This window comes from Manacus vitellinus, unplaced genomic scaffold, assembly GCF_001715985.3.
Source record: "Manacus vitellinus isolate BGI_N305 unplaced genomic scaffold, ASM171598v3 scaffold_56_pilon, whole genome shotgun sequence".
Classification (NCBI taxonomy): Eukaryota; Metazoa; Chordata; class Aves; order Passeriformes; family Pipridae; genus Manacus; species Manacus vitellinus.
The window spans coordinates 260,648-271,144 of record NW_021940660.1 but is presented as its reverse complement, the minus strand read 5'-3'; the positions used below and the strand labels follow the sequence as shown (position 1 = coordinate 271,144).

At 35.9% G+C, this 10,497-nt stretch overlaps 1 protein-coding gene across 1 annotated transcript in view; it reads right to left on the bottom strand.

The window, feature by feature from the left end:
- Window positions 1-845: 845 nt before the first annotated feature.
- VAV3 (vav guanine nucleotide exchange factor 3) overlaps window positions 846-10,497 on the bottom strand; it is a 157,990-nt gene continuing 148,338 nt past the window's right edge. The window contains exons 26-27 of the mRNA XM_029963247.1: window positions 5,210-5,361; window positions 846-3,452 (exon numbers count right to left, since the gene is read on the bottom strand). Of these exons, the coding sequence (XP_029819107.1) occupies window positions 3,411-3,452; window positions 5,210-5,361 (194 nt within the window). The 3' untranslated portion in view covers window positions 846-3,410. The remainder of the gene's footprint in view (window positions 3,453-5,209; window positions 5,362-10,497) is intronic.

Genomic DNA, 10,497 nt, shown 5'->3' with positions numbered 1-10,497 from the left:
TGCTTATAAGGGAAAGGAGAACGTCTGTGACCGAGAGTGATATTGTTAACAAGAGAATTTAATTGAGACACATTTTTGCATCCTGCATTAGGTGTGACTCTAAGTTATGTGATATGTTCATGGATGACAGGAAAATTATGCCTTCCATCTGCAGAGATGTGTAAATGCCTCATTAAGTTTAATAATTATCTGTTAGAAGGGCAGTTCCACAAGAAAATCTCTGTTACTGAAAAATAGAAGGGACACAAAAAAACAACATTGCAATTGAATCATCACTGACCTTGCTGAATTAATTCACCTGTCCAGAAATTATTTTATAAACCTATTAATAATGAATGTTACATTGTAAAAAATGCATGAATGGGTTACATCATGAAAAGGTTATTAAGTAGCCCATGAAATTAGACAGACTGCATTTTCAAACAAGCTCAATTCAGCCTGAATTTGTATGTTAATCTACATATGACAGAGGGAGAAAAAAGGTGAAAGAAAAAAGACATTGCTCTGAAAAATGATACATAAAACGTCTTATGAACCACTTCTTTTCAGTCCAAAAAAACCTACAAGTATCTTTGACAAAAATCCATAGTATATGATTGATTCCACAGGGTACTCTATAGCTAAAAAAAAAATAAATAATAAAAATTTAAAATCTACAAAACAAAACAAACAAACAAAAATAAAACAAAACACCACCTTGTTGGATGTGGCACAGGGGCACAAGGCAAATTATCCTGACAATAAAAAGCTCTCAAGTAAAGCTATACCATCCTGTTTACATTGACAGCTCAGTTTTACAGCTAAATAAGGATTATATAAATCTGGGAAACAAAACCAGAACATTATCAACTTCTCACAATGAGAAGGCAGTGAGATAAACGAAGCATAACCTTCATATTAGCCAACTACACATTTTGACACCATTAAACAAAAAAAATTAATCTGTTTATTATATTTAACATATTTACAAAATAGTACAAATTAAAGTACTGTAACTCCATTAATGCATGACAACAAAACGTCCACACAGGCAAAAGCAGCACATGAAAGAGACACTCCAGAATATTTAGGAAGTCTTTGGTACTCAAAATATAGTTTAAGATGCAGCATTAACTCAATCAATACAGGGCATTAAACACAGACTATGATATGTAGATTAATACCACAAAAGTAAAGTTCACCTATGGCTTTTATTCTTCTCAAAGGGTGACTACTGGACTCAGGAATCGCTTAAAAGCTTTACAGCAATTTTAGGATGGAGAGACTATTCAAAATTATTCTAAACCCAAGCTGCTGAATATTTTTCAACTCATACTGAATCTAACTGCCTCTTCTCAAAACTATATGACAGTAAAGCACTAAACACTTCACAGACCTAGAGCCTATTCCTCTACCCCTTAAGCAGGCAAAACCGCGAAAGAATCAACTTGTCTGCTTAAGGAATATAGGATCAAGCTCACAACAGACAATCAAACGGCATGGCAAAACATGATCAAAGACTGTATACTCTAGTCTATACTGCTGTACACAAAATTTACAAAATTTTTATGCATATTCTACATATTTACAAATGCTCTCAATTGTTCCATCAAGTAATGTACTCAACATAATCACAGTTTACATAATTTTGAGGTAAATCCTTGAAAAGTTAGAGCATCGGCAGAATTTCATCTGCAAGGCTGAATCTCACAAGTAGAGGATTTCTAACTAGAAGATCCTCTGTTTCACCTTGTCACACAGCAGTGTGTGCTGGCTGTAGCAGATGGGTAAGATGGTTGAAGAGATGAAGCGGATTATTGTGAATCCTGTGTGTTGTGCTTGATTCTTCTTGATGGTTAGGAGGTCAGAAAGAAGCAAAGAATACTGGGGGCAGCCAAAAAGACACTCAAAAATGTAGTAGCAGATTCTGCTCTGTGGACAAATAGTGGATATTATGTTGCTTGTAGATTAGGAAAAAACTGCAGCATTAAGTTGTGCAGTATCTGTGCACACTAATTGCAAGATGCCTATGTGAAAAGAGAACAGGGAAAAGCAAAAGAGAGGATGTGGGACAGGATAAATTAACTCTTTTGATTGGTCAACATTATCCTAGAAATCAAATGCATTTAAGAGCTTGATTTTCTTTCACGTTTTCAATCCATTCTTGACATTATTTAATATTCAAACCTGCACATCTGAAGACATGACCCAAATTTATTTTAGCTTATAACTAAAACACTTCTGCCCCTCTATTAAAAGACTACCTCACCAAGAGGTGGACACCACTTTACAAGGACTGATCTTTCAAGCTAGCTAACCTAGACACATTTTAACTTGGTGACGTTCAGACCACTGCAACAAGACCACTTACTCACTGAACTGCCATTAACACCCCAAGGAACCTGGAAGGAAATGGCAGAAAAAAGTCTGCAAGCTCTATTTGCATTCACAAAAGGAGATAGAAACTCTCTGCCTAACTAGGAAAAGACAGTTTTGAGTTGTAAGTATACAAAGGTCATCTGAATCAATCAAGAAGTTAAGATAAACAGTTTTGTTCTTGAGAAGTGACATCATCTTGTATGAGTCCATTCTCCTTTAGAATAGGTTACAATATTTATTAAATGTTAATGCTAAAAATCTTAAAACTCATCTTGTCGTGACTACCCTCACTTGCACTTTTATGGTCAGCTGCCTAAAGTAAAAAAACCTCACAAAAAGGTTTAAGATAACAAAGAAAGGTCCCACAATTCCACTTTGAGGATGTTTTTTAAAGCAATACTGCATCATTACACCTTTATAAAATGTCTTTAAACAGACTGTCAGAAGACTTAGGCAGGACTTCAAAGTAGTAGTTAGTTAATTACATATGCATAAATGCTACTCATGTTTACTACATACTTCCTTCAGTATGCTTTTGTGAGTGTAAAATGGTTTGTAAGCTGATAAGCAAAGCAGTTTGATTGTCTCAAGACAAGTCTACTGACTGTACTTTATGCCCACCAGAATGACTGAAATCTGCTTTCTCCATGCAATGATAAGGAATAATAAGCCTCCATCTCCTTGTACTATCACAGATGTTAATAGAAGAGAGGCATTAAATATTCAGCCATTGCTAGTATTCATGGTGTAGTATGAGGTGAAATGAAAAGGAACAAAGAAACTTGGTTTTCCAGAGATCTTTTGGGAAGGTGAGGGTTGGACTTGGTACTGATGCCCAGTGACAGCAAACTGGCAGGTTGTTTCTTGCACAGCTCTGGGTAAGGTAATAATCTGTCAGCCCAAACTTCTGTATAAATCCCAACATTAAGACTGGCAGGTTCAGACAGACAAAGATGCTGCTGTTTAAATACTTATCAAGACCAATAACACATTGATGATATTAAATTTTTACAATCCCTGAAACTGCTGGTCAGCAGAGGAAAGTTTTCAATTCATTCGTCCTCTTCAACATAAGTTGATGGAAACCAGCCCACCTAAAAAGGGGAAAAGCAGAACAAAAATCCATGAGATGCACAGAGGTTTTTTTAAAACGGCTGAACTAGGCAAAACAAGGATGGATCTGTTCAGTCAATATATTAACAAGGTAACAAAGATAAACTTGACTGACCTGACACAGACAGGGTAAGTACCCTTAATGAAAAAATAACTTGCAGATACAACAATTGGGAGACCAATAACCTCTACCCCACTTTTTCACAGAAAAAAAACTAAAAAACTTTTGCATTTAGAAAAATGGCAAGAGCAGAAGTAGTTTTACTACAGTCAGGATGCTGCTATTTTTTCAATGCAGAGTTAAACATCTAACGGGCTTCAGTCAGGTCCAGGGAATCCTCTTACAGAGGAAAAAGTGACTGATTTGATTGCTTTACATGGAATTAAATTCTATTGCTATCAAAACAAGTTTTACATATGACAGAACTGGACAGCAGAGTCCAGTGTGTTACACTTCATAAGTTATAATGCTACCTCCATTCTGAAATTAATGATGTGTCAAATAAGGATTATATAAGACATACAGTGAAGCAATGTCATGTATTTCTTATTATTTTATCTATTCGCTTTAGTTTTTTTCACTTAGACTTCTTTATATTTAGAGTCAATTTAACACTCATGAAAGCACTGAAAACCAAACGTAGAACATGACTAGAAAGAATAACAGCATAAATTTTCTTCTAGACTACCTTACCAAAATATCTCTAGAGGTGAGTTTATGATCTCAAGTCCAGGCTATGAAAGTTATCAGAAAGAACACTAGCATGTAACAGGGCATCCTTTACAACGTGGGCAGCTGCACTAGAATGAGTTGTTCACCTTCCTCCACATGTAAAATGCATATGGGATTATCACTATTTCTTCTGCTTCCTTATTTCTTCTTGTCTAATTGTCCACTTCATTTTAAGATCATAGCCAAGCTCATGTACCTCAAAAAAAAAAAAAGTTCTCCAAATTGTATAAAGTAGTAAATGTGGACATCCAGTTCAACTGGACTTGCAACTATCATTTCCAGCTTCTGAACAATCAGCTTTCTTCCACCTTGCATTCGTTGACCCTGCATCTCAGCTCTTTACACACGGAAACAGCAGCCTCAAATACTTCCAACTAATCTGCATTAAAAAGCAATAAACTAAGACTGAAACAATAAACCCTCTATAGGTCAAAACTGAAACTTCACTTCCATGCAGATCTCAGTGCAGCGTAAAATGACTTCGTAAAAATCTCTGCTAAATATTAGCAGAGATGTGGTTTACTTCATGTAAGTCACATCTTTAGAGATCAAAGCAGCAGACTCCTATAAAAAGGGTCGTCGAGTCCATTGCACTGTGGTCTGGCAGAAAGTTGTGGGAAATTGTTCTGTGTTAAAGTGCTGAAGAGAGTTCCACAGCACCAGGAACCTGAGCTTTTGACCCCAAATACGTGTGCAAAACAGTTCAAGAAAGGTCAACTGTAGCGGTACTATTAATCCTGGTTATTTTCCAACCCTATAATCTTGTCCAAATGTTCAGCCTGGTAGGTCACATTAAATAACCAATTAATTTAGATGCTGGGAAAGCTACCTGGCAAGAGTTCTGTCTGGCTCCTATGAAACAAAGATGAGAACACGTTGCATCTTGTGAATTCAAATACATAAAGAAGGTTTATCGTGTAGGAACATGTCTTATTTGTTTTACAAAATCACTGTCAGGGAAGGCAGAAATGAGACACAGGAAAGAAAAAAAAAAAATAGTCTTACCCTTCCATTTACTTCACCTCTCCACCAGCCATTCGCACTCATCTTTGTATAAATTTTTACAACATCCCCTTTCAATAAGGACAGTTCTCTCATGTCTCGTGCACAGAAGTCATACCTGGCTATGGCAATGCCTATCACCTTCGGGCTTAGAACTGAAAGGGAGCAGACAGTGACATTATTACAGTTTGTTAATTGAAGGCTACCATACTAATGTAAATAAAAATAACGTAAAATATAAAACAATGATTTCACAACAACATACACTGGCATTCATTTTATGTAAACATTTGCACTACAAAAACCAAGAAGATTTAAACACAGATGGATGCTGTACAAGTTGAAGGAATTTGGGGATTTTTTTCTTGAATAGTCCTCTTTATTCTTAGAAAAAAATCAAACTAGATAAATAAACTAAATAAAATATCCCCCACCCTGAAACTGCTAAATACATTTGCACTTATTGTATTCTTGTGCTTCATAATAAAACTTGCTGCCAGTTACATACATCAACATATTTTACAGGTCACCAGTTTCTTTCCAAAAGAATTATTAGCATTTACAGTTGATTTAACTTCAGACCTCTAATGAAGCAAAACAAACAGAATAAAGTGCTGTTCTTTCAAAAACAACTCCCAAGTTAAATATTAATGCACTTCAAACTGGAAGCTAACATTAGCATGAGCAAAAAAGTACAGACTTTCCACAGGAAATTTCCACGGATCATTTGTCACAATGTGCATGAATATTGACTGATGCAAATCTACTCTTTTCAGTAGTTTATTCTGTGAATCACCAATGAATTTGTTCTATAAAATTAGGATTCAGTGAAATGAATACTTTAAAATTTTAAGACACATCAATATATAGAAGAATTTTGCCAATGTAAAGCCCTGACATTTTAAGCAATAAAGGGCTGTTAAATATTTTTAAAAAGCAAAGGTTCAAAAAGCCTCATTTCAAAAACCAACCCCTTCTTCCAAATAGTTTTACCAGAAATTATGTTTTCAATCCTGATGTAGAATACCCAAACTTGCAAAAGAAATCCTCAACATTTCCAGGGTGAGGGCAATGAGAGGACAGTGGGCACAGCTCCTAACAGATAAAGGCCTTTGACTTGAGCAGTTTAGAAGGAACATCTACTTCTCTGCTGCATTTTGTATTTGGATCATTCGGACAAAACATTTTTTAGATTTTTTTTTTTCATTAATGCCACTGTTTTCCTTTAAGTCACTGTAGATTGGAGTTCATCAGCACAAGCAAGCTTCCTACTGAAAAGATTTCAGAAGAATTCACATGATCATCGTGGATGACTTGATATAATGTACATAGAATCATCTGTTTTCTCAGCACCCTTTCCGATTTCTTAGAAATGCCCAATCTTCATTAGGAAATACCATTAAGATTCTAGTTTTAGCAATGCCCCCAACTATGTAATTCTAAAAATTCATAGCTAGTTGCCTTTAATTTAAATCAGGAACACAAAACATGGCAAATGTTGAAACTTGATCGTTTCAGCTCTGCTTGTGTTTAAGATTTCTTGTGACCCCACAGGGTCATAAATACATAGGCTTTTACATAATAGTATTAAATACCTGAAAATCATTATATGTTCAAATATTGTTAGCTTATGGAGACAATACAAGCAACTTATTTTAAAACAACAACAAAGAGTATGTGTAAAATATTACTAGACATATCATAAAAATTGAAGGCCTAAAAAACTGTTTTGACAACAGATTATCCCCTTTTTTATATCATGTCACTAAAGTTTAGTCCAACATTTCTGATTGCTTATGTAGAGTATGCTTATCTGACACTTGATAAATTATGTAACGGATGCCATATAAAACAGAATCAGCCTCTGAATTTATTGCCTGTATTGATGTTGTAAAAATCTAGGTGATACACTAAGTACATTAAAGTTCAGACATACTTTTTTCCCCTCTAAGCAAGTCAGATGTAAACACTACTTGTTTAGATCCTGATGTAAATGTAATATCCTATACCTTACCAGCACTGCAGTAATCAATTTTACAGGGAAAGAGCACATCATGGGCAGCAATTGTTTTGGAGAAATAAAAAAAATGGAGCAGTTATTGATCGTAAGGTAAGTAACCATTCACAGGTGTGCAGCAATACCACTGGCAGATTTGGAGAACCACTGCAGGATGAAAGAAGTAATTCTAGGGAGTAGGGTATAATTTCAAATTCTAGAAAGGAGATAAAGGGGCAAGGAAGAAGATTACAGGAAGCAAAGATGAACAAATTTGGGAAAACAGAGAAGAAAAGAACTAAGGAGGGAAGCAATGCATAGAAGAATAATAAAGATGGAAAATACCGAGGACAATTAGGATAGAGAAAGAAGGAGGGGCACATCTAGGGGAAAGGAGGACTTTGAACTTTTTTAAAGTGGTAAAGCCAGAGAGGAATAGGAGAAAGAAGCAAGAGAAATCAAAACCATATATCTTCAAAAGTCTTGAGGCAGAAAGTAGCAGAATTTAGATTAATTTAGAATCCAACATTCATATTTTCAAATAAAAGTGATGCTCATGATAGGAAACATATAAAAGGAAGTCAGATGAGTGATGGAATACAGGAAAATGACAGTGCTAATTTTGGAAAAAGCATTAACCATATTTCTCTGGTGACACAGTCACAACTTGAGTAGAGACTATCAGCCCTGAATTCCCAATTAGTGCTGTCCCAGGATAAATAAAACTTGGGGAAAGACAGCACATGGAAAGGACATCTGTATAGTTGGGGGAGAGAAGAAACACTGAGTGAAGGACAGAAAGAGGATATCTACAGGGAGAATGAGGAGAGAGAGAATGGGATTAACAGCAGAAATCGATGGAAACAAAGGGCCCAACAGGAGAATGAACGTGAATGAGAAACTAAAGAAGGGGAAAAAGAGAAAGTGATAAATTAGAAAAGAAACTATTGAGAAAGTAATAATAAACAAACTTCGTGTATTGGGAGGGAGATACTCAGAGAATTAACTGGAAATAAAATGAGAAATCCGAATGAAGTTAATAAAAAGTATGTGTAAATGAGAAAAATTCACTTTTACTTAATCTAGCCTCTCCTCCTGCAAACAGAAGATGATGACAGGGAACTATAGTCAGCTTTGATTTACAAAGTATGTTGGACATTAACAGTGAGATAGATGTGCTGCAAATGAATTTTAATACTAGTTTGAGACGCTGATGAAGGATTTAGGGTGCAAACAAAAGAGGCTCCACGTGCTCACAGCAGGCTGGTCTAGCTCGCATGCTTAAATACCACAAAGGTCAAGGTTCTATTATTAAAGCTGTGAGCAGTTGTTTCTCTCTCCTCGTGGTATGGCCTCCTCATAAATCTGCAGCCATGTGCCCTAAGGGTTGCTCTTGTGTATTAGTTTCCATGCTCCCTGAAGCAGGAGATTTACTTGCACGAAACCTCAGTTCTATTATACAGGCACAGGTAGCACCTCCAATAAGTGTTAAGCAATCAGCTTAACACTCCCTCTCTGCTATCAACTTCCACATCAGCTGAACTGAAGCAGTCCTGAAGGTATTTTTGAAAAAAAAAGAAAATACTTGTAATATCATTAAATAAGTATTTGTTCTTTTTAATGTAAGCACATTCTTTGGTTATTTTTAAAAAGACTGTTTAACTAAGAACATATGAAGCAATGTAGCTTATCAATCAGAATATGAAATCCTACTCAAACAGGCAGACAAGCTTGATTAAGAATTACAGATCAATATTTTCCTTTAATATTTTGTGCTTATATAATGAAATACTTTACCTAGCATATTGCGAAAGGTGAGACATTGAATCTTTACTTATAGTTACTGCAGAATTTTCCAATAAAGCAGTTTTTCATATGAATAAAATGAATGTAATTTTAATTTGTGGAAACCACATATGGGAATATATGTGAATGTATGATAGGCTTAAAGTAACCCTGAGCCTTGACTGCTGTTCTATCACTGTAGGCCATTTCATCATTTTGTTTTCATGGACCAGATACCAGTTTCAGTAAGTACTGGGCAGTTGAATGCAAGATGTCATCTCCTATCCTCACCCAAAAGGACAGAAACTCAGTATTTACCTTTAACGAACGGCTAAAACTTAACTCCTTTGTGTTCTCTGTTTCAAATCAGATGACTGCTTCAGACAGTCCAGCTGAGTGTCATGAGTACAGGGTAAACAGCTACACCAAAATCACAACAATTTCAGTGTTGTGATTACTGAAAGGAAGTAAAAGTATCTGCCCCAGAAAAATCTATGTATAAAGAGAGAGAAATGGAAGAAACTGACTCCAAAACAGGGAACAACTAAGGGGAAAAGCATCAAAGAGCAGTATAAGACATGGAGACTGAAATCCCTGGTGTGAATCAAGAGACAGTCACCACAGACACTCTCAGAACAAGTAAGCACACTAGCCATTCTACTACTGAGCTGCCATCTCCATCCTTTTTCCCCTCAAGAAACTATGGAAAGCCCTAAGAATCCATCTCAAAACACTAAGCAATTTGGATGACCTCTGTGGGGCAGGTTTAAAAGATACTGCCTACTCAGATCTTGACGGCTAATCTGCATTTCTGCATTCTGGACACCTCCCTTTTTCTAGCACAAAAACCAGCCCCAATCCCGACTTGTACACCCTAAGCAATGTCTCTACCCCCTGTACACAAAGGTAGGCCAGTGTAATGTAAGCAAATGCTGCACTGTCCACATTAGTAGCTCCTTCCTTATGCTCCTTGAAGGCATTCACCTTCCTACTAGTGAAATTCTTGATATTGTCCAGTCGTGCAGTTCACCCCTTGAAGGCTAATCTTAGAGATCACAGCAAGTCATAGCAGCACTGATGCACTAATTGAGGCTACCACTGCTACAACTTTTAGCATTTTTATGCAGTCTCTTAGTTTAAAATGACTGCATCAATTAAAGCCAGAGATGGTTAAATGAGAATAAAGAAAACAATATTTAGAAAACAGATGGGCAAAATTAATTAACAATGTTAATGCAGAATTTAAAGAAAGCATTCTCTACAAAAAAACCTACTGTATTCTAAGATGCTACTGCAGTATGGTTTGCTGCAGGGATGGGACGAATATATTATTTACCTAGTGAAATTTTCATGTTTGTGCATTTGAACAAATACATTAAAAATACATAGCTCATAGATGTCAACTACATAGCAAATTAACGATCAAGTGGTCATTGATAGAACCTCTTGCAACTACTGAGCTTTGAAACACCTATTCAAACTGCTTATTGTAATAAGCAATAATAATTCA